Below are 25,133 nucleotides of genomic sequence, written 5' to 3'. Positions count from 1 at the left end.
TAATCCTCATCCGAGGATAAGTGTTTATTGACTTTAGAGAGAGAGGAAGGAAGAAAGAGAGAGAAATACTGATTGAGAGAAACATTGATTGGTTGCCTCGCATACGTGCTGTAACTGGGGATTGAACCCTCAACCTGGTATGTGTCCTGACCAGGAATCTAACTAGCAACCTTTTGGTATATGGGACGATGCTTCAACCAGCTGAGCCACTAGGCCAGGGGATTATATTTAAAAGTATCAGTCTCCTCCTAACAGACACATGGACATTATTTAAAAAAACTTTCCCCTCAGTTTAATTGACATGATTGACATATAATATCTAATTAAAAATATACAGCATAAGATTTGATATAAGTATATATTGTGCAAACTTTGCCAACGAAGTTAACACCCATCACCTCACATAGTTATACATTTTTTCTTGTGGTGAGAACTTTTAAGATCTACTTTCTTAGCAACTTTGCTATACAATACAGTATTGTTAGCTATAGTCACCATGTTGTACATTACATCTCGTAAATCAAAGTTTGTAACTTTTGACCACTTTCACCCATTTCACCTACCCTCCACCCCCTGCCTCTGATAACCACCAGTATGTTCTCTGTTTCTATGAGTTTAGTTCTTTTTAGATTCCACATATAAGTGAGATCAGATAGCATTTGTCTTTCTCTGTCTGACTTACTTCATATTTCACTTAGCATAATGCCCCTAAGCTCTACTTATGCTGTTGCAAATGGCCGAATTTCCTTCATATTTATGGTTGAATAATATTCCATTGTGTGTGTGTATGTATACATACGTTTTCTTTATGCATTCATCTGTTGGTGGATATGTAGGTGTTTCCTTGGCTGTTGTAAATAATGCTGCAGTAAACACGGGAGTGAAAATACCTCTTCAAGATAGTGATTTTGTTTCCTTTGGTTGTATACTTAGAAGTGTAATTGCTGGATTGTACTATATGGTAGTTCTATTTTAGTTTTCTGAGTGTCTGCCATACTGTTTTTCATAGTGGCTGCACCAATTAACAATCCCACCAACAGTGTGCAAGAGTCCCCTTTTCTCCACATCCTCTCAGATACTTGCTACCTATTGTCTTTTTTATGATAGCCATTCTAACAGGTGTGACGCGATATCTCATTGTGGTTTTGATTTGGATTTCCCTGATGATTAGTGATGTTAAGTACTTTTTCATCTTTGTCTTCTTTGGGAAAATGTCTTTTCTGTTTCTCTGTCCATTTTTTAAATCGGATTGTTTGTTATTGTGCTATTAAGTTGTGTGTGTTCTTTATATATTTTGGACATTAACCTCTTACCAGATATATGACTTGCAAATGTTGTCTCCCATTTGGTAGGTTGCCTTTTGGTTTGATGGTGTCCTTTGCTGTGTAGAGCTTTTTAGTTTGATATAGTCTGACTCACTTTTGCTTTTGTTGCTTTGGCTTTAGGTGTCAAATTAAAAACATCATTGCCAAGGCTGATGCTAAGGAACTTACTCCCATGTGTTTTCTTCTCAGGTCTTATGTCCAAATCTTTAACCCATTTTGAGTTGATTTTTGTGTATGGTGTAAGGTATGGATCTGGTGTCATCCTTTTGCATGTGGCTGTTCATTTTCCTCAGCCCTATTTAATAAAGAGGCTATCCTTTCTCTAGTGTATATTCTTGGCTTCTTTGTCATAAATTAATTAACCATGGGTGCGTGGGTTTATTTCTGAGCTTTCTGTTTTGTTCCATTGACCTGTGTGTCTGGTTTTATGTCACTGTTATACTCTTGATTGCTATAGCTTTGTAACAGAGTTTGAAATCAGGCAATGTGATACCTCCAGCTTTGTTGTTCTTTCTCAAGATTGCTTTGGGATCTTTTGTTGTTCCATACACATTTTAGGATGTTTTTTTCTATTTTTATGAAAAAAAATGCCATTGGAATTTTGATAGGGATTGCTTTGAATCTGTATGTTGCTTTAGGTACTATGTACATATTAAACAATATTAATGATTCTAATTCATGAGCATGGAATAATATCTTTCCATTTATTTTTGTCTCAGTGTGTTCTGCTCATGATTTGTAGTATTTAGTTACTGATCTTTCACCTCTTTGGTTAAATTTACTTCTAGATATTTTATTCTTTTGGGTGTAATTGTAAATGGGATTATTTTTAAACTTTGTCTTTCTGATAGCTTATTGTTAGTGTATAGAAACAAAATTGATTTTTGTATATTGATTTTGTATCCCAAAATTATACTGAATTTGTTTATTAGTTCTAACAGTTTTTTTGGTGGAGTCTAGCATTTTCTATATGCAATATGTCATCTGCAAATAGAGACAGTTTTATTTCTTCCTTTCTGACTTGGATGCCTTTTATTTCTTTTTCTTGCCTAATTGCTCTGGTCAGGACTTCCCAGTACTTTGTTGAATAAAATGGCAAAAGTGGGCATACTTGCCTTGTTCTTGATTTTAGAGAAAAAGCTTTCAACTTCTCACCACTGAGTGTGATGTTGAGTATAATGGATATTATTCTTTGAATTGGGGGAAATGGAGCTGACTTGACATTTATGAGCAGAAGAGATGTTTCCTTGGGGAAAGTTTGCTTTAATGTGGCAGAACTGTTATAAAAATATCACTGTAACCAGTAATACCTATGAGCCATTTAAAAAAAAATATTTTGTGGATTTTTTACAGAGAGGAAGGGAGAGGGATAGAGAGTTTAGAAACATCGATGAGAGAGAAACATCGACCAGCTGCCTCTTGCACATCCCCTACTGGGGATGTGCCCACAACCAAGATACATGCCCTTGACCAGAATCGAACCTGGGACCCTTCAGTCCACAGGCCTACGCTCCACCCACTGAGCCAAACCAGTCAGGGCCTTATGAGCCATTTTAATTTAACTCTTGCTATAAGTTTGTTATCTGTGACCTTGGTTTAGATTGCGATGCTTGATAGTAAGTAAGTATTTCTGGGTATCTGATAATCCAGAGAAAGAAATCTTCAAGAGCTAAGTAGGAGTGCTTTTTATACAGTGTTCTTATGAGGTGGCAAATGTTGTTACTCTAAATACAAATTACTCATCCTAACTAAACTATTCATTCTAAAGGAGTTTATCTGGGTTGTTGTAGATCTGATAAAGAGGGCAAGATGTTTTTTATACTTAACTCATGTTTGCACAGCTGAGACTAGATGTAAAATACAATAGCAACAGTCTGTTTGGCCATCCAGCAGAGAAAAAGCATACCCTGATAGTGGTAACTTTGAATTCTCCGTTTGAATCTGACACTTTTCTTATTCAGGCAGTCTAGAAATGGCTCTTAAAATTAAGGTATTAAGTCCTCAGGTCTTTATGGATTTAGGAGAGAAAATCCAGAAGTCCAGATTAAAGAAATCAACTTGAATCTTTGAAGAGCATGTTTCAGTACACGACTTTTTATTTCTGCCTTGTTTGTATATTTTGTAAGTGGCTGGTGTGATTGTTCTGTATTTTCAGTGTGGAGTTACTGGAATAATTGTGATAATGTAGAGTGACAAAAGGATGCCATAAAGCTATTAATGAAATGTTTAACAATAATTTATTATTTATTACATGCCTGTTCCTGTACAAGGGGGTTTTCCTAATGTTATTTTTAATTCTCAGAACAAGCCTGTAAGCTGAACTCTGGCTGATCATACTGGACTTTGTCTTAGGACACCAAAATTTAGAGTGTTCAAACATTTAATATAACGATTTTGAAAGCTTGGTACCTAGTTAGCAAGAATAATTATTTAAAACAGGAAGCTACCAGATGGTGAGCATTGTTAGTAACATCCATCTGTGGGCTACATTGTGAACCACAGAGTTGATTTGAGATCTGGTTTTGTTTGTTCTAGGTGTGAAAGTTGCTGGTTTACTCTGTTTATAAGGTAGCTACTGTAATCCTCATTTTACAGGTGGAGAAAACCAAGACTTAAGCAAAGTAAGCAATTTGCTCAATGACACAAGCCAGTAAGAGTTTCAGCCAGGATTCAAGTCTGTCTTTCTGAGTTCAAATCTTGTCTTCTTTCCATTATGCCATGCTACTTCTCACACATTTATCCCCTAATTAGATTAGTGTTCATTTTATTATTATTATTATTTTTTTTAGTGCCCTTGACTGGAATCGAACCTGGGACCCTTCAATCCGCAGGCTGATGCTCCATCCACTGAGCCAAACTGGTTAGGGCGGATTAGTGTTCATTTTAAAATGGAGAAGCAACATTCTAGTATCTAATATTTTAAACTTTATTTTGAATAATCATTCTTTTTTTTTCTACCCACTTGTTTGTTTGCTCATTCAACCATCTATCCCTCCAGTTGACCATTCAACAAGTTTTTATTGCTTAGATATACCACGTGCTGTGAAAAGAAATATAAAATATTTCTTTTGTAAAAATATAAAATAAAATTGAGTGATGGCCCTTTAAAATGAGATCCCTTCCTTCTCCTACCCTTTCTTTCTTTTTAAAAAATATATTTTTATTGATTTCAGAGAGGAAGGGAGAGGGAGATAGAAACATCAATGATGAGAGAGAATCATTGATCGGCTGTCTCCTGCACACACCCTACTGGGGATCGGGCCGCAACCCAGGCATGTGCCCTTGAGCGGAATCGAACCCAGGACCCTTCAGTCCTCAGGATGATGCTCTATCCACTGAGCCAGACCAGCTAGGGCTCCCCTACCCTTTCTACCTCCTGCATACAGTATGTCTCTCAAAATGAAAAAGTTCCTAGATGTTATGTAATTTTTTTGACAGTCTTGTTGATGTTTTTGGCCAGTAAACTGTTTCTGATACTACGTCTCAGCTAAGAGATACAAACAGTCTTCTGCAATTTTCATCCTGGTAAAAGCTGTAATAAGCAATACCAAGCTATGTTTTTATAGTTTACGCCATCCCTAATTATATGTGTGCTAGACACTCAGGGATGTCCAGACGTATTTCAAAAACTGTGACCTAATATGCTGAGGCACTACATCATTCTGGATCTCTTACTGGGTCTTTACTATTCTTCCTCTTCCCACTTAGACTAGCTGAGAATTGTAGGGTTGGTTCTAGAACATGTCCAGGCCCTATGAATGTGGTTAGTTCCTGTACACTCATAGTAACATATACCAAAGTGCTTTTAAAAGCAGTTTTGGGTCCTAGCCGGTTTGGCTCAGTGGATAGAGCATTGACCTGTGGACTGAAGGATCCTGGTTTCGATTCTGGCCAAGGGCACATGCCAGGTTGCAGGCTCAATCCCCAGTAGGGGGCATGCAGGAGGCAGCCCATCAATGATTCCCTGTCATCATTGATGTTTCTATCTCTCCATCCCCCTCCCTTCCTCTCTGAAATCAATAAAAATATATTAAAAAAAGCAAAAAGCAAAAAGCAGTTTTGGCTTATTCCTTTGAATGAATTACTCAAATAGTAGGAAACCCGAAGGATCAACTTGTTTGCTTTAGAATGGATGAATTTATGAGAAAGATAGCGCTAAGTTTGTGTTTCATAAAGGGAAACAAGTCACCTTTTTTTAATTGCTGTATTTCAGAAATGAAAATGTGTAACTTTAAAAATATTGACCTTTATCTTTTTTAAAAAACTTTGATTTCTTTATATATATATATTTTTATTTTTATTTTTATTTTATTTTAACTGGTTTCTGCTTCTTCCCCTCTTTCTTTATTCATAGTTTGCTCTTAATTTTTTTAGATTTTTATCTTAAGAGATAGGTAGAAACTTAGGTTATTGATTTGAGATATTTTCAACATAGGTATTTAAAGATACAAGGTTCTTCTAAACACTGCTTTCGTTACAGCCTATAAATTTTGATATGTTGTTTACATTTTCTTTTTCCCCCCCATGTGTTAGCCACTTTAATATAAAATGTGATCAAAACTCAATTACAAGAGTTCAAAAAGGCATAGAAAAACCAATGTTTCCATTTTATTACAAGTTTTAAAATCTGGGAGCAGTTTATTTATTTTTTTAAGTATATGCTAATTTCAGCCCAGGGTTAATATTTTACAACCAAAGAATTACCACAGGGCAACATCAATGCAACAAACAAGTAAAACGTGCAAACCCAAGTTATAAACTTACTACGTAGATCTCATCATGACAGAGGAGAGCCAGAGCAACTGATGCTTCAGTTACCAGTAAATGTGGAAGAAACCGCCTTCCGTGAGGGGAAACATGCAAACAATTCTGCTTTGGGAAATTTGCATAGAAATAGAAAATGCTAGAGCCTTCACGGCAAATGAAATTGCAAAGCCTCAACATGTTCAAGGCAACCCAAGCAGCAGCAAATGCTAACTTGGAGCCAAGGTAGGATTCCAACATCTAATTTCCAGACAAAGTGAGTGGCATCCCAAGTGGAAAGGCCTTTTACTACGATTTCAATTTTCTGTTCAACCCATACTGTAGAGATACAAGGAAAACCACCAATTTGGTTCCCAAATTTTATTCAAGAACTCATACAAAATTTGCCAGATAAAGGAGCTTTCATCTTCATCTTCCTCCTCTCCTTCATCCTGGTTTATCTGGAAGTAACGCAATTCGTAACTCTCTTTGTTGTTAGCAACTATGCACAACCAGTCACGTAGGTTATTCTTCAAATACTTTTTGGTGAGATATTTCAAATAACTTTTGGAAAAAGGCACCTTAGACGCTACAGTGACCTTACTCTTGCTTCTTTCAATGGTTACAACCCCTCCGCCGAGATTGCCAGCTTTTCCATTCACTTTGACTCTCTCCTGAAGAAACTGCTCGAAGTTGGCAGCGTCCATGATTCCATCTTCTAAGGGGAGGGTGCGGTCAAGGGTAAACTTTAGAACTTGCTTCTTTTTTTGCCCCCCTTCGCCACCAGCTTTTCCATGGGAGCCATGGCGGCCGCGGAGGCAGAAAGGCTGTTTACATTTTCATTAAGCTTGACATATTTTCTAATTTCCAGTGTGATTTCCTTTTTGAGCCATGGGGTTACTTAGAAATTTTTTCTTTAATTTTCAAATATTTGTAAATTTCCCAAATTTTATTTTGTTGTTGATTTCTAGTTTAATTCTCTTGTAGTCGGTGAATATATCTAAATTTCTTTAAATTTATTGGGACTGGTTTTGTGGCCTACCACATGATCTATCTTGGAGAATGTGTATTCTGGTGTTTTAATTATGAGTCTAAGTGGAGTATTCTATAGATATCAGTTAATTTAGGTTGGTTGATATTGTTTCTCAGGTCTTCTACATCATTATTGATTTTCTGCCTTTGTTTTAGCAGTTGTTGAGACAACTGTAACTAATGTTGAGTTGTCTGTTCCTTATTTCTGTCAGTTTTTTGCTTCATTTGTTTTAAAACACTTATTAGATACTTGCATATTTATAACATATCTTCTTAATTAAGTTAACTTTTTAACAATATAAAGTTTTTTTTCTGTAGTAACATTTATTTTTCTTGAAATTTGTTTTGATGGAAATTAGTATAGCTATTACACCTCTCTTATTACCTTTTTTATGATATATTTTTTCCATCCTTTTACTTTCAACCTATTTATTTCTTTGAATCAAAGTTTGTCTCCTGCAGACAAGATATAGTTGGATCCTCTTATAAAAAATCCAGTGTTATGCGCTGGCCAGGTGACTCAGTTGGTTGGAGCATTGTGGGTTTGATTCCTGGTCAGGGTGTGTATTGGAACTGATTGATGTTTTTCTCTCACATTAACGTTCCTCTCTCTCTCTCTCTCTCTCTCTCTCTCTCTTTCTCTCTCTCTCCCCCCACCCCCGCCCTTTCTCTCTAAAATCAATAAATAAGCAAACAAACATATCCTCAGGTGAGGATTTAAAAAACCCAGTCCATGCTCTCTGTTTTATGATTGGTATATTTAATCCATATACCAGTAGATTTAGTGTATTTAATAATACAATTGGGTTTATGTCTGCCATATTGCTATTTTCTATTTGTCTCATGTCTTTTTTACTAGCAAAAAGGAATAGGAAGGAAAAGTAGCTACTGAAGCAAAGTTTGTATATATTACTAGAATTAAGGTAGTTTTACTCTGAAATAAAATGTTTTAAGTTAAAATGCTTATTATTATAATCTTCAGAAAAAATACTATGGAAATAAGAAACTCAAGTCCAGCCTTTAGGAATGTCCATTTGAGGACAATTATTAACATGCAATATTACTATCCTTCATAATAAAAAGGCAATATGCAAATAACCATCACTCCGCTACGCCCACGATTGGGCGGTGGGAGGCTGGGGGGCGGGACTCGGGGTGGCATATCCGGCCATTGAGAGGCGCGGGACTCCCGCCCCGCCCCCCCCCCCCCCCCCCGCCTCTCAACGGCTGGATTGGCGGCCGCTGAGGGGGGCTGCCTCGGACACCCTGGACACCCAGCTCCGCTGCCATCGGAGGCGAGGAGCCGGTTGTCCGCACCCGGATCCCCTGCTGTGCTCCCCTTCGTCAGCGCCTCAAGCCCCAGCAGCAGCGGCAGCGGCTGGGGATGAGCTGGGGATCCCAACAGCCTGGCAGCTCAGTGGCGGCGGCGGAGGCAGCATTGCGCCTGGGGACTGGCGAACAGGCAGAAGATGGCCCTGATCGCAGGAGGCTAGGCCTAGGGACCCTACTCGCACGATTGAATCGTGCGCTGGGCCTCTAGTCCTATATAATAAAGAGCTAATATGCTAATTAGACCAAACAGCAGAATGACTCTCCAGACGACCTTCCGGACAAAGCCAGGGCTGCGAGGGCCGGCCAAGGCTGCGAGGGGCTGCGAGGGCTAAGCCCCTTGCACGAATTTCATGCATCGGGCCTCTAGTATAATAATAATAGTCATAATTATAATGATATTACATGTAGTTAGAACTCAAGCAGGATAAATTGAATTATGAAACTCTTTTGGACAGGATTTGGTTCTTCATTCATTGGTCTCATGTCAAAGATATATGTGTTTGGTGGGTTTAGATGGAATGGATATTATACATTAACTCTTTGCACTTGCTTGCTTTTTTCTGGATTCCTTTATTCTAATGCTAACCGTGTTGAGTCACACTCGACATCCGAGTGCAGAAGGTTAACAATAGTAATGAACCTTTGAACCTTCTAAACTTCTGATATCCAGGAGGTTTAGCCTACTGCAGCTGATAGACTTATGTGCTGTATTTTCTGCAGGGTTACAACTGAAGGAAGAAAGTCTGGCTGAATCACTTGCTGACATATGTTTTTTGAATTGTTGACTATTTTGGTGTCAACTTTTAGGTTGAGAGTTTCATGTTAAATGCCAAAAATGTTTACTACAAAATATATCTTGGAAGAGACAACCACTTTTTTGCTTTTGCAAAAAGCTAGGTAAAGCATTGCTGTGTGGGGTAAAGTAGCTGTGGATTTTTTTTATTCAGATTGTATGAACAGTAAACAGAGCATCTAAAATAACCACTTGCACATTGCAACAAACACATCATCATTTGCTTAAAAAGAGTTATAATTACAGTTGACGAAGCATGGACACCATAAAAAATGCATTAGTTTGGCCTGACACATTAATTACCTGTTTTTGCAGATGTTTTTATGTATTGTTGTGTGAACAGTTTACAAAATAATTACAGGAAAGTCATATGGAAAATAAACTAAGTGGGTGGTTTCTCATCTAAATATTTTCATTCATGTGAATCTGTGTGAGGCACAGCTGCTCTATAGCAAAAGCAGAGAGATGGATGAGGATTCTCGAAGAGTTTTATTAGATGGGCTCTGTCATCAGTATCACCACATTTTTCTATGTTTAGCAACACAGTTTCGAAACATTAAAATGAGAGGGTTGGTTTAATCTCTATGATTACTGAAAAAAAACCTTGATTCTGATCAGAAGAAATGTAGTTATCTCTGAGCATTTTAGAATAAACCAAAGGTAACTAAAACTTCCTACGTGGAAAGCTACTGCTCTTTTAGTGCTAGCAAGTTATTAGACACTTTGCGAAAGTTAATCATTATTATTGTTATTTTTAAAATTAATTTGAGAGAGAGACACACACACACACAGAGAAACATCAGTGGGAGAGAGAGAGATATATGGATCAGTTGCTTCCCGTAGGCACACGAGGGGATCGAACCTTAAGCCTAGGTATGTACCCTGAGATTCACCCAGCGACCTTCCCATGCATGGGATGACACTCCAACCAACTGAGCGACACCCGCCAGGGCTTTAATTACTTGAGTTACATGATTTTCTATAATATACCTTAAATTAAATCTTCATAATTAAACATTGAGTCTCGTATATAAAATGTACAGAAGTTCAGCATATCTATTCTTTTAGGAAGTCTTGACATTTGCTTTTCCTCAGAAACTTACTGTGTTGCCATTAGTGGTCTCAAAATATGTTTTATTTGAAAAATAACCAGATCATTGTATAGGCATATTGTACTTTTGCAAACGATTAAGAAACACATTTCCCAAGATTATAATTATCAAACAATAAAAAGGGTTCATAGACTTCACTCTATTTTACACAATACTTTTTAATTACTTAGAATATCTGTGCTTATTTTCCTCATTGATACTGTTCTGACAGTTTTTTTATAAAATGAAATAAAAATGTAGATTCTCTTTTTTGTTTAACCATGCCACTTGTATGTTCTGTTCCGCTCTATTCCTTTTTTATGCATTTGACCTATTACACAAATGATAAAGACAATAATTACACAAATTTTCTGACATGAATTTTATGTAACTATTATTTAAGTTAAAGAAATAGGTAATTGGAGCATATCTAGGTATGAAGGTATTATTATCTGACCATGTAATATTGGTGCAAAATCATTTAGTTTTCCATAAAAATTTTTTTGAGGCTCTTCTATATGTAATGTTCTATGACAGCATTGAAATTAATAAACATTGAGATGACTATATGTCTGGAACATTATGCTCAGTAACTGAGGCATCTCTCTGAAAAGGGGTAGGAATAAGTGGTATGAAAACTTCACTTTGCTGGCTTCCATAAAGAAAGCCAACTGCTGGGGAGGATTTCCTTTGTTATCCAGAAACGGGCTCCTCTGGGAGGATTGCTTGACACATTCTTTGAATTGTTTAAATGTAGACACAAAGAAAGATGGGATGGATGGAGTCTCCTATTTCTGGTATTCACTAAGTCAGTTTAATGTTTAAGGTGGAGCTGCATTAAAAGAGTATATGAAACTTTTAGTATTGAGAAGAATTAACTGCTTATAATCAGTAATTCGGTTGGTCACTATATCCTCTCAAAGGAAAAATATGTGATTCAGTACGCAACATCAAGAAAAACAGTTGCTGGACTTTAGAGTCTTCCACAGATTTGCTGCTTCTCTTAAGACGGCTGTCTTGCCCAGCTGATGTGGCTCAGTGGTTGAATGTGTCCCATGCACCAAGAGGTTACCATTTATATTTCTGGTCAGGGCACATGCCGGGATTGCGGGCTTGATCCCCAGTAGGGGGTATGTTGGAGGCAGTTGATTGATGTTTCTCATCGATGTTTCTATCTCTCTCCCTTCCTCTCTCTAAAAAGTAATTAAAAAAATATTTTAAAAAAAGATGTCTCTCTTGTAGCTAGTGAAAGAATGAGCACAACTCTTTGTGGGGGTTGGGGTCTTTCCATATTTACCAGTGTGGCAGATAAAAAGATTCTTATTTGTGGAGGTGTTAACTTTTTATTTTATATCATAAGGTTCCCTGTTTTTAATTCTTTATTCCTTTTCCTTCATTATATCTCTAGCTTTTAAAAATCTTTTATTTATTTATTTATTTAGAGAAATTTTGACTTGTTGTTCACCTTATTTAGGCATTCATTGGTTGCTTCTTGTATGTGCCCTGACTGGGGTTTGAACCCACAACCATGGTGTATCAGGATGACCCTCTAACCAACTGAGCTACCTGGCCAGAGCCTTAAAAATCTTTTTATCTTGCTCTAGCTGGTTTGGCTCAGTGTATAGAACATCGGCCTGAGGACTGAGGGGTCCCAGGTTCAATTCTAGTCAAGGGCACGTGCCCGGGTTGCAGCTCGTTCCCCCGTGGGAGGAGTGCAGGAGGCAGCTGATCCATGATTCTCTCTCATCATTGATGTTTCTATCTATCTCTCCCTCTCCCTTCCTTTCTGAAATCAACAAAAAAAAATATTAAAAAAGTATTTTTATCTTTTAGAAGCCATTTGATTAGAACATAAAGGACTCTTAGGGGCTTATTTATTTATTTACTTATTTACTCACACAGTGTTGTTTTGAAGAGATTGAATGATTAATTTTTTGGGTACTCCCCTTTAAAATTGTAAAACAAAGGAAAAGAGGTTAAGGAACAGAAAGAAATTGTTGCATCTAAGAGAAGGCTGTCTCTGTGGGCATTTAGTATTCTATGACCAAATGATGTGTCAGTTTTCATTTAGTATTATTGGTGGTAGAAGAACTGCTGAACAGCATTGAAAACAGTCATAATTGAGGTAATGTGTGGTTATGAATTTTACTATGACTTTGGCTTTTACTATTCTTTGGTGATTCTTTTGAATTGTGGGGGTCACATAACTTGGTTTTGTGAAAAATTTATGGGGGGTTGGTTAAATGCAAATGGAGCAGATTCCCTGGCTGACCGGGCTTGTGCTGTACACAGAGAGGCTCGTGGCTCCAGAGTTGTGGTAGACGTGTAGGACAATAAATCACTGTTCTCTCAAGGTTTCCTTTTGTTGCTAGAACACTTAGCATAAGCCAGAAAGGTAGGCTATACCTGAAAAGAACAAAATACCAGTAACTACAATAAATCAGCACTTAAAAAATATAACCACCAAGGCCATCTCAAATACGCATATTCTTTCATGTGACTAAAGTTGTAAAAGAAAAATATGAAAGGGAAGTGCCGCCAAACACACACTCCAGCAGACTCAGATTGATTTGGATGTTCTTTCTAATGGGATAAATCTGAATGGAACTTGTGTGCCTGACCAAGAGTACAGTGGCACCGGGCCTATTAGGGAGTGTTTGTGGGGTAGAACTTGAGATAAGAACATAAGATGTGACTGAGTAGAGTCTGATGTGGAGATTAAAATCAAGTACAGTCAAAAATACTTTTAAAGATCCCTTAAAATTTCCCATGAAATACAGATGTAGATATACTGTCACTGAAGAGTTCTAACGTGGCCAGTTCCTCCAGCATTGATTTTACTTTGTTGAACCAGTGATGAGGCATTAGCTGTATTCAAACAGAATTGGAAAAACTACTTTTTACTCTAGTTTGTGCAACTGATTTTCATTAGTTCTCTGGGTAAGAATGCCTCTTCGTTTTTGTGAGTAAATGAGCAAAGGTCTTTGTTTTATTATTTTTTTTTGTTAATCCTCACCCGAGGATATTTTTCCATTGATTTTTAGAGAGAGTAGAAGGGAGGGGGAGAGACAACGAGAGAAACATTGATGTGAGAGAGACATCGATTGATTGTCTCCTGCACGTGCCCTGACAGGCCGGGGATGGAGCCTGCAACCTAGGTACATGTCCTTGACGGGAATTGAACCTGAGACCCTTCAGTTCACCGGCTGATGCTCTATCCATTGAACAAAACTGGCTAGGGCAAAGGCCTTTGTTTTACAAGGAAATCCTTGGGTAAGGGTGTTTGAGAGACTAGTTTTTCTCTGAAAGGCCCATTCTCTTTTACACAGCGTGAAATTCATATGTCTTTGCAGCTCTCATTTTTTCTGTGTGCTTATCTGTCATCCTCAGTCTCTCCTCTCTGATTCTTCTGCTCTGCTATGTTGTGTCTGATAGGCTCCTGCCTCAAGTCCTTATGTTTATTTTCTCTTCATTTTTGTTTCCATACTCATCTGTACTTGTCCTGTGCTCTGTGTTTTGTTGTTGTTCTGCTCAGTAACAGAAGAATGTCATTCAAATTCAGTTACCTGAAGTGTGGTGTCATAAGAATTGGTTTAAGTTTAGGTTCTTATATTAACTTGGTAACTGAGAAAGGCATTTTGTATCCCTGAACCTTAGTTTTTTTACTGATAAAAGGAAGATAATATATCTCTTGAAAATAAAAATTGACATAGTGAAGGAGTGCCAAATCTTGGTGGCTTCTTGGTAAGTTAGCATTTCATGGTTCTGTTATCTATAGACTTGGTCTTCTATAAAACTTCTCTTAGTAATGTAAGTCAGAGTTGCCACTCTGAGAAATGCAGGACAGGCAACCTAGTGTTTCTAAAAATTTCAGCGACAACTTTGGTAGTTTTCCTCAATTTAGTTTTGGCTACATTCTCTTCCTTTCACTCAGCACACTCAGCACCCTCTATCAGTCCTCTCTCCTCATCAGAAATTGATAAGGTATAGAGTAAAGAAATACAGGCTGACACAGTTTACAGGTGACATATGTTGTGGTGCACCAGAACTTGTTGACAGAAAAGTTAGTATGTAATGGGAGCAGATTCTCTTCTGAGTGCCGAAACCCAGTGGAAATTTTTGCTGTATCTGAATAACAGAAATGCAGAGAAACTTACTGAAGGTAATGGTTTATCTTTAGGTAGAATGTAAAATATATATCAATTTTTAAGAGCATTTATTGCCTCAGCCAGGTTAACTCAGTGGATAGAGTGTCGGCCTGCGGACTGAAGGGTTTCAGGTTCGATTCTAGTCAAGAGCAAGTACCTTGGTTGCAGGCTTGATCCCCAGCTTAGGGTGCGTGTGGGAGGCAACCAATCGATGTGTCTCTCTCAAATCGATATTTCTCTCCCGTTGTCTCTCCTCCTCCCTTCCACTCTCTCTAAAAATGAATGGAAAAATATCCTGGAGTGAGGATTAACAACGACAACAAAAAGCATTTATGAAGTGTCTACATGCATATATTACTGAAAAAATAACAGTCACATGACCTAGTGTGAAATTAAAATTTGAATTCCAGATAACCTAGTTTTTCCTGAAGATAATCCTTATCAACTGTATGAGTTTTAAAATGAAAATAAGAAATTAAGGTTACAGTCGATTAAAAATTTTTAATCAATTAAAATCTGTTTAAAGTTACATCCATCTATAATGTTACCAATTAGAATTGTCCAGAAATCTTGGTCTTTTAGTTCTGATATGTACGCACGAGCTTCAGTAAAGTATCCAGCAGCAGAAATCTGTAAGTAGTAGTTGTCATCCTTGCAGCTGCAGCAGTGGTTGTGACCTGCTTTTTCTTTTTTAAATTTTTATTGTTGATTGTAGAGAGAGAAAGGGAGAAAGAGGAGAAACATAGGTTTCTCGTTCCACATACTTATGCATTCATTGTTTGAATCCTGTATGTGCCCAGACCAGGGATCGAACCTGCAGCCTTAGCGTATGGGGACAATGCTCTCACCAACTGAGCTACCCCACCAGGGCCTTTGGTTATGACCTACTTTTAAGGTGCTGATAGGAAAGTGTCATAGTATGTATGTTTAAGGTTACGTTTTAAAAGCCTTCCAGTTTTTCCATCACTTCATTGTTGTTTCCATGGAAGCGGAATCACTATCCTCAGCAGGAGTCCATTTCAACTGCTGGCTTCCTGTTCTTGACTCTGTTCCTATGGAGACTACCTAGAAAGCAGCAGAGATACCACAAGTTTAAAAAACAGTGGTTTGATCACATAATATGGCGTTAACTCTAGGTTTAATTAGGTGGTCCATTATCTTGGCATTTTTCACTCAAATTATTTTGGGAGACAAGTTGATATCTTTGAATAAAGCAAAATTTGAAGTTTTATTAAAGCTTATTCACACTGAATGAAAACACTAAATTGGCACAGTTTCTATTAGAATTGAGGAATAAAAAATTCTAAAATGGGGATTTAAATTAGGGCTTAAAAGACATAAGCTGAAATGAGAAGAGCCAATGAAAATGCAAATAACAGTAAGAGTCCATAAACAGCAAACTCAAAATCAAGAGCTGGTAGTGTGTAGAAATATGGAATGTTTCTTATTTATGTGGCACACTTTATCCTCAAAATACATTACACTTAGGTGATTTTCATAGATTATATCCATTTTTCAGCTGAGAAAAATACAAACCTTGGGTTTAGAAATTAAGTACCTACATTTTCAGGACAGAGTCAGGAAGCATACTGATTATTTTAACTGAGGCTTCAGGAGTTGAAGTGTGCCTAGAAAGCAGCAGAGATACCAAAGGTTTAAAATAGATTGTTAATAGATTGCTCCGCAGTTAAAGCAGTAGAGAATTTTTTCCCTCACCAAGACCAGTTACATTTGTAAATTTCTCATGAAGGAGAGAAGAGATGGAATAGTAATGTAAAAGCTGTGAAAGGGAAGTTATTTAGCAAAATTACAATAACTTTATTGCAGTTTTTCTTTGAGTTCTGTGTTCATTCAGGGTTCTTTGGTTTGCATGTGATAAAAATCTACATTTGTACTACCTTATGCAAAGAATGGCAGAAATGTGGATTCAGCTGAAATCAGGGACCCCAGTCACGCTAGGATTTTTCTTTCTTTCTCTCCTATCTGCTTCTTTCTGTCCAGTTCCTTTCAGATTGGCTTTGTGCATTGGCAGAAACTATGGCTGCTGGCAGTTCCCACTCTTATTTCCAGTGTCAATAACAGAGAAAGCCTGATTGGCCCAGTTTGTGTTGGGCCAGTTCCTCTCTCCTCCAGCTGTGGCCAAGAGGGTGGGGTTCTGTGATTGGCTCAGCTTTCAACCCTTGGCTAACTAGTACTGACTAGAGGGACTGAAATCTGAAACAAGATAGCAGCTTTCATTCAAAGCCGTTGTTGGTAAGTAAGTGTTGCTAGTGGGAGGTGGGGAGAGGAGAGGTGGAGCAGTATCAAAGGGGAGGAGAAAGAGGCATTTCCCAGAAGAAACAGGAGATACTGTTCCAGGCAAAAATAAGAAGAGTTTTTGCCACTAGTGATCTTTTTGGGGAAAATGTCTGCTTTACTTTAGTAATTCAGTTCACTTTAGTTCAGCAAAGCAGTTAACATTTTGAAGGATTTAATTCTGAGAGAAAAATGAGAAACGTAAACCTTTAAAATTTAGTGCTTCCTATAGTTTTGTCACTGATGTAATACATTTTAGGTGTGTTGTCTCCTTTCATCTCCACAACCGTTTGAGGTCTATATTTTCATTTTAGGGAATGAGAATACGTTCAGAGAATGAGATGCCTTATCATTGGTCACATGACTGGTGAGAGGCAGAGCCAAAATTCAGATAACCAGGGTTTCTGGAATGCAATCCAGGACACTTCCCACTATATGACACTTGCTTTTTTATTGGCTTCATTCAGATGATGTATATGGTCAGTTATAAAAATAGTGCTATGTGTTAAGTGCTTTGATAAAAATGAGTCATGAAAAGTATGAAATATTATTTAGGAAAGGAGCCTTAGAGATCATAAATAGTACAGTGGTTCTTAAAGTTTTTGACTTTCAGCCATGAAATGTTCACAGTCAAGTACTATATAAAATGAACAAAAGCACAGGATCATCCTGCTCTGGAAAGGGGAGAGCCGGGTGCTCCATGGACTGGACCACCTCTCTTTTGAGGTCTTGACTTCTTGGAGGCCACTTTGAAAACCTTTTGTTTAGGGAAACAGAGAACCAGACAGGGTAGATAAATGACTTGTCACTTTCAGATAATTATATATTACAGGGATTTAAATCATAGTCTTGTTTTCATTTGTAAGGTGAGTAACAATTTGTTGTTAATGAAAAAACCATGAAGCTTATAAAAATCAATTAGAGTGAATTCAGAGTTACCCTAAATAGTTGTATTCTTCAGTTTGGTGGTACTTTTACAGCATGTCATATCCATGTCATAGCTCTTATTAAACATATTAGAGGCCCAGTGCACGAATTTCGTGCACGGGTGTGTGTGTGTGTGTGTGTGTCCCTCAGCCCAGCCTGCACCTTCTCCAATCTGGGACCCCTCCAGGGAGTACGACTGCCCATTTAGGCCCGATCCTACCATAATCCAGGACTGCTGGCTCCCAACTGCTCACCTGCCTGCCTTCCTGATTGCCCCTAACCACTTCTGCCTGCCAGCCTGATCACCCCCTAACCACTCCCCTGCCAGCCTGATTGATGCCTAACTGCTCCCCTGCCAGCCTGTTTGCCCCTAACTGCCCTCCCCTGCAGGCCTGGTCACCCCTAACTGCCCTCCCCTGCAGGCCTGGTCACCCCTAACTTCCCTCCCCTGCAGGCCTGGTCACCACTAACTGCCCTCCCCTGCAGGCCTGGTCCCCCCCAACTGCTCTCTCCTGCAGGCCTGGGTCCCCCCCCCCCCCAACTGCCCTTCCCTGTAGGCCCGGTCGCCTCCAACTTTCTTCCTCTGCCGGCCTGGTCACCCCTAACTGCCCTCCCCTGCAGCTTGATCGCCCCCAACTGCCCTCCCTTGCAGGCCTGGTCCCTCCCAATTGCCCTCCCCTGCTGGCCTGGTCCCTCCCAACTGCCCTCCCCAGCTGGCCATCTTGTGGTGGCCATCTTGTGTCCACATGAGGGCAGCCATCTTTGACCACATGGGGGCAGCCATCTTGTGTGTTGGAGTGATGGTCAATTTGCATATTACTCTTTTATTATGTAGGATATGGCCCTTAGTACTATTTGTTGAGTTAGACGACTGTCTGGATAAGGCTAGTCTTTTATCTGTAGAGCTTTTTTATACTACATTTCTCATATCTTCTATTGTAAAATACGTTGAATTCTCTATATACATATTTCAATAGGAGAATTTCAGAATTTGGATAAATAAAATTCATGTAGGTAATATTTAGACCTTGCTCAGGAATATAAAGTACAGCATAGAGAATATAGTCAATAATGTGATAAATATATTTGCTGTCATGTGGCTACTAGACTTATTAGAGGATCACTTCCTGAACTGTATATATGTTTAACCACTATGCTATAGACCTGAAATGAATGTAAAATAATATTGAATGCCAACTGTAATTGAAAAATAAAAAATATTTAGACCTTGCTGATATTAATAACTTTGATGTCCATTCCAGTTTTGAATCTCTCTTCTTTTCAGTTAGAAATGTGAGTAAGTGGTGCATTGGATAACTGGAAGTTAAACTTCAGATTGGATAAACAAGAGTTTATTTATTTTTCCCCTGACCTGAGTTTTGTTTTCTCCTTTTAGGAGAGTCAAGCCCTACCCGGCGAGAAGCTGTGAAGAGAAGAACAGCAGAGTATCTCATGCGAGCAGAGAGTCTTTCTAGCTTTCATAGAAAACCTCAGTTTGATGAAGTATCTCAGGTATGTCTTATGTTTCATTTGCATTTCCTTTAGCCATTTTTGCTGTCTTGTCTCTCACTTTATTTCTATTTAGAGTGTTTGAGAATTTTGGTCTCTGGAATTTTATCAATAATTTTAAGTTATTGGTGAAAGAAAAGCATTAAAGCAACCACCAAAAATAGAATAAAATGGGACTTACTTTCTCCTTTCTTGGTCCTTTTTTCTTACTCTACTCCTAATAATCTAATTTATACTGAATTTTATTTGAAATTTTTAAAGTTATATTATGATCCTCCTACAATTCCTGTAAAGTTTTTATTGATTCATGCTAAAGCTAACCATTTAAGCATAAGTCCTATAAGTAGCTGCTATTGGTCACCTAGAATTGTAAAAATATAATTCTAACAGTGATGTTTAGATTATTTAGGACTACCTTTAGTCTTGTCTCTAAAGCAGGTGAATGCTTGAAACATTAGAAACATTGTGGTTTAATATTATTGTTTTTATATCCTATCTATCTGTTTTGGCACATTTCTGGAGAAAATTGTTATTTCTTTATATTAAACCAACTTTTTAAAAAAATGCAATTTAAGAATCATCTTCTGAGATGGGAGAAAGTATTCATTTTCTCAATTGATCTAAGAGGCAGGCAGGTTTGTTCAGATCTCAGCTCTCCATTTGAAACCATGAAGATTGGACATGCTACTTAACTACCTCGTACCTTCAGTTGCTACATATGAATAATGAGGATCAGAGTAATTCCTTGCTGAGGTCTTGTTAGGATTAAAGGAGTTTGAGAAAAATCACTCAAAAAAATGAACACACACACACACACAAATACAAATCAAGTGTCCACCTCGTAAAGAGACCAGCCTATAAGCCAAACTTATAAGACTAGATTAATGAGTCTTAGCCTTATTTTTCATCACCTTGTATACTGCTTTATACTGATAAGAACAGATACTACACTTGATCTTAGCCAAAAGGCCGAGAAGCGATGTATACTGCTTTATAACTCTTCACTGTTGAATTGTATCTTTTTAAAATGAAATATTTATTTAAAGATTACTTTGCATTCAATTCTTACTGTCAATGGAGTTGGCAACGTCCCAGGTGTGCAATCCTAATGTGTACATTCTTAATTCTATTTTTGGGGACATTGATAAAAGTATTAAATAGGATGGGTTCGTATCAACTTACTTGTTTTATTAAATCACCTTGTATATAAATATTCTAAAAGTTTTAGGGAGTCAAAATTATCAGTTCTTTCCATTAACAGTAATTTTGAATAATCTAACTATACTTATTCAAACTCCCTATTTGTGCATCCCCTGTTATAGTTGCTCATAATCACTTTTGTGAGCAGTAATTTATTAGGAAAATAAACATAAAGCTAATTGTATAGCTTTTGACTTGGAGAAAGGAACCATGAAGTATATCAGTCAGTATTTCCCTTCAAGCATAGCTTAAAAAAAAATATATATATATATATATATATATATATATATATATATATATATTTATTTATTTAATTCAGAGAGGAAGGGAGAGGGAAAGAGGGATAGAAACATCAATGATGAGAGAGAATCATTGATTGGCTGCCTCCTGCAAGCCCCCTACTGGGGATCAAGCCTGCAACCCAGGCATGTGCCCTTGGCTGAAATCGAACCTGGGACCCTTCAGTCCGCAGGCCGATGCTCTATCCACTGAGCCAAACCAGCTAGGGCAAGCATAGCTTTTAATGAAAATAAAACTAAAGAGGTATAATATAGGAAAGTTGATTATATTGCTATATATTAATTCACTAGGCATCTGTTAAGACTCTGTGTGTATACAAAAACAAACTAGATATATTCTGGAGTTATAGAAAGATGATGACAGTCTCTGCTCTTGCAAACCCAGTTGCATAATTGAGGACCCAAAATATGCACCTAATACAGGAAATAAAAGAGAGAATGGTAAGAGCCCTGCAGAATAATGGGAGTTTGGATCAGAAAGGGTAAAGAGGGGTACTACATTTGATATACTAAGATTTTAAAAAATATATATTTCTTCATTGATTTCAGAGTGGAAGGGAGAAGGAGAGAGATAGAAACATCACAGATGAGAGAGAATCGTTGATTGGCTGCCTCCTGCACACCCCCTGCTGGGGATCGAGCCTGCAACCCAGGCACGTGCCCTTAACCGGAATTGAGCCTGAGACCCTTCAGTCCGGAGGCTGACGTTCTATCATTGAGCCAAGCCGGCTAGGGTTATACTAGGATTTTTTTTTAGCTTTTAGGCAAGAAGACTAGAGGAGAGTTTTTCTTGCTAGAGCAAGATGTTGTTTTTTTTTTTTATAGTAAGCAATTGCTTTTTATTTTCATTTTGTATTTTATTCTATCAAACCTGGCCCTTATTTAGGTCAGGGACATGTTTGATTGTTTTCTGATCTAAAATTGAACTTAAATGTCTTCTAGAGGTTTTTTATTAGCTTGGTGAATTCATTATTTGTCTCCATTAACTTTCTTTGGGCATCAATTTCAATGAACACAATGAGAGGACTAGTATAAATGATTTCCGAGGCCCTTTTAACTCTTAAATTCTGTGCAAAGCAGTATTCTCTTTTGAATCCATGTGTAAACATTTCTTTCCAGCCTGGTTGATTAAGAAAATAAAGGAATCCTTTCCAGTTTTAAATGTTTTGTTGATTACGGTTTTCCCCTGTGATCTAGGTCATGACTCATTCCACCTGAGTTTTCTGTGGTGGTTTAAGCTTTTTGCTTTATTGAATTTATTTATGAGACTCTTTGGTGGTAAATACAGAAGCTCTGAATTTCCCAGTCATTGTTGATGACATTCTTTTCAAAAAAGGATAGAAAGGAGCAAAAGCACTCTCCTTTTCTTCTTCTTCTTCTTCATTACTAAAAGGCCCCAAGAAAAGTACAGGTTTCAGAATAAAAGGAAATGATCTTTGTTTGAAGTAAAGGTGAAATCTTAACTAAAGGAGACAGTTTTTTTTTTAAACTTTAAAATATTAAATTGTAGATAACCTTGAATGATTTAAGAATTAATATTAAAAGGGGATTTCCCTGGAAAAGACTGGATATAGCTTTTGTTTTCTATATTTAGCTCTAGGAATTTTAAACTCAAGATCAATGAAATTTAGAAAAAGAAAGTAAATAGTCTAAATTAGGACATCAAAGACTGTGTAGTTTCTAAAGTGTAAATACATTTTTTTTGGTCATGCATTTACAGGGTGTGAGTGAAAATACGTAGAATGTATGCCTTTCCTGACTATAATGTAGATTTTGAATATAATCCTACCTAATAATAGACAAATATGCAAATTGACCATACCTTCGCTATGCCCGCGATTGGCCAGGAGGCGCGGGGGGGGCGGGACTGGGGGTGGCCGGGGTGGCCGATTGGGCGGTGGGACGCTGAGCTCGTGTCGCCAGTGGCGGTTGGAGCTCAGCGTCTGCGCCATGGCTGTGCTGCGGCACAGAAGGGGCCTCTGGGGCAGCGAGCTCACGTCCCACCGCGGACCATCAAAAGCGGGGGAGCTGGGTGCCTGTCCACTCCTCTGGCGCGCCAGAGGCTTCTGAAAGGCCTGGTGCCTGAGTGGAGGCACCAGGCCTGGTGCCTGAGTGGAGGCACCAGGCCAGGCACCTGGCGCGCCAGAGGCTTCTGAAAGGCCTGGTGCACCAGCGGACAGGCACCCAGTTCCCCCGTGATCGAAAGCGAAAGCGTGTAGGGGACCCTACACGTGCATGATTCAATCATGCACTGGGCCTCTAGTTGCTATAATAATACTAAAAATAGTTTTCTGTTGTGCATTTTGTTTGCTGGTGTTAGTGGTATTTCTCAATTCTTTAGAAAAAAGTATTTAAAAATGAGTTTGTATCACCCTTAGTTAAACATGGGAAAGCAGAGCTGGCATTCAGGGGTATTCCAGATCAGGAATAGGACTGCAATTAAAAGCTGTGGTATATTTACACAATGGAATACTATGCAGCCATAAAAAAGGAGATCTCACCCTTTGAGACAGCATGGAGGGACCTGGAGAGTATTATGCTAAGTGAAATAAGCCAGTCAGAGAAAGACAAGTATCACATGATCTCACTTACATGTGGAATCTAATGAACAAAATAAACTGAGAACAAAATAGATCTAGAGACATGGAAGCATGAAACAGACTGACCAATCTTAGAGTGAAGGGGGGTGGATGGATGGTTAGAGATTAACTAAAGAACCTAGATGCATATATATGCATAACCCATAGACACAAAATATTGCAGTAGGGCTGGGGGTGAGTGGGTGCGACATCTGTAATACTTTCAACAATAAAGATAAATTTTTTAAAAAAGTAAACAGCGTCATGCTTAAAATGTGATTTAAGGGAGTCTTAGGAGGCTGAGTATTGAGGGTTAATAGGTTCCTAATGAATGTCTTGGCAAAGCCAAAAATCTACCGGTGAAGCCAAGTTCAGAAACTATGTAGTTAGCTATTAGGGTTCGGAGTGTGGGTTCTGGGTAAGTGTTTTCCTTTTGCCCTTGATTGATTATTTCCTCCCAAGTAATGGTGATTCATTCTCAGATTATTTAAGGAGGAGTAGCTAATCCTACTTCAAATGTGGTGCTGGACCTATAGCATCACATCACCTGGGACCTTGTTGGAAATGCAGAATCTTAGGGTCCCCAGCCTGAGTGAATCAGAATCTCCATTTTAACAAGGTCCTCAGGCGATGTGCATACAGGTTAAAGTTTGAGACGTATCATACTAGCAAATTGGTAAGAATAGATACAGATCACATTGAGAACAGGGAATAATACCAAATGAAAAAGACGGCGCGGAGGATAAATAGCAACTTAAAAAACCCATGAATCAAAAAGAAAGGTAAGCTTCACTTAGCCATTTAGAGAATGTAGAACAGGAACAGTACGTAGGTTTTGCTAGTGTGCTAACTCTAATCCACGGTGGTGGCTGCCCAGGAGCACTGTATGTATTGTGAGACAGAGTATGGAATTAACAGCGATGTCTGCCAAGGGCTTGAGCACTTGCTATATTTGGTTTTGAAGATTGTTGGGTCATCAATATTCTTGCCTTTCTCTGCCCGCCTCCTTGACCTCTGTATTTAGTTTTGGTATAGATGAATACAATTACTACTTGCTTCTCTAGGCATCTTCGGCTACAGTCACTAATACATATAACTGAAAATTCTACTTTTATTTATTAAGGAAATCAGCCATGCTGCCTAGAAATACATTGATCCCTCCCTACCCCCTTAGCATTGGCTGAAGTTTCCCCAATGTCATGCATTGTTTTATAAGTAAGATTTAATTCCCTTTTGTCTGTTACCTAGTTTTGTCATTTTGGACAAATTGCTTCACCTTGCTGCTTCTTATATTTAAAAAAAGAAGAGAATATTGGACTTGATCTCTGTCTCTTTCTGTTCTTAAAATTCTGTGGATTTATGTTTCATTTTGCCATCTGAGAAAAGGAATAGATCCATAGGGATTCTACCCAATTTAAACACTGCATATAAGAAATATAGGATTTTTTATTGATGATTTTATTTCATGATCTTTCTTTGTTCATTTCTTTGATCTTAAAGTTTTATAGATGGTTAAAGTAGAAAGAGAACTTTAATGATCACTTTATCTTTGGTCTTCTGCCATTATACCTTCACCATTCCTGTCTTTGCAGAAGTAACCTTATTAAATCACTATTTTTATTGGGTTGTTTCTTGTATAAAAACTTGTTTTCTAGACTCTGGAGTTTTGGACTTTTCTTCCTGGCATTCAAGGCCTGTGAAAACTGACTGACCCTACTGTGTAATTTTATTTTCCTCTGTTCTACAATTTGACCATTTCCCCCCCAACCAGGCCAGTTTCTTTCCAATCCTATATGTAATACCCGTTTCCTAACCTAATTTCTACATAGCATTTAAAATCACCTTTAGTTCCGCTTCTTT

General features: G+C 38.0%; 1 protein-coding gene and 1 pseudogene across 6 annotated transcripts in view; one reads left to right on the top strand and one right to left on the bottom strand.

Annotated features, from left to right (window-relative positions):
* Positions 1–25,133, top strand: part of RPS6KC1 (ribosomal protein S6 kinase C1) — a 503,192-nt gene that overhangs the window by 43,865 nt on the left and 434,194 nt on the right. For all 5 annotated transcript variants that reach the window (XR_013812996.1, XR_013812997.1, XM_079761915.1 and 2 more), the window contains one exon: positions 19,083–19,198. Coding sequence is in view for 3 of the 5 variants with exons in the window: in XM_079761915.1 (XP_079618041.1) it covers positions 19,083–19,198 (116 nt within the window). In the remaining 2 variants the exon portion in view is untranslated. The remainder of the gene's footprint in view (positions 1–19,082; positions 19,199–25,133) is intronic.
* LOC307093486 (large ribosomal subunit protein eL22-like) lies at positions 5,662–7,083 on the bottom strand (annotated as a pseudogene). Its single transcript has one exon. The product of its transcript is annotated as a large ribosomal subunit protein eL22-like (transcript).

The sequence above is a fragment of the Cnephaeus nilssonii genome (assembly GCF_951640355.1).
Source record: "Cnephaeus nilssonii genome assembly, chromosome: 21".
Classification (NCBI taxonomy): domain Eukaryota; kingdom Metazoa; phylum Chordata; class Mammalia; order Chiroptera; family Vespertilionidae; genus Cnephaeus; species Cnephaeus nilssonii.
Note: the sequence above shows the minus strand (reverse complement) of the source record. Positions and strands in the feature narration are given on the sequence as shown.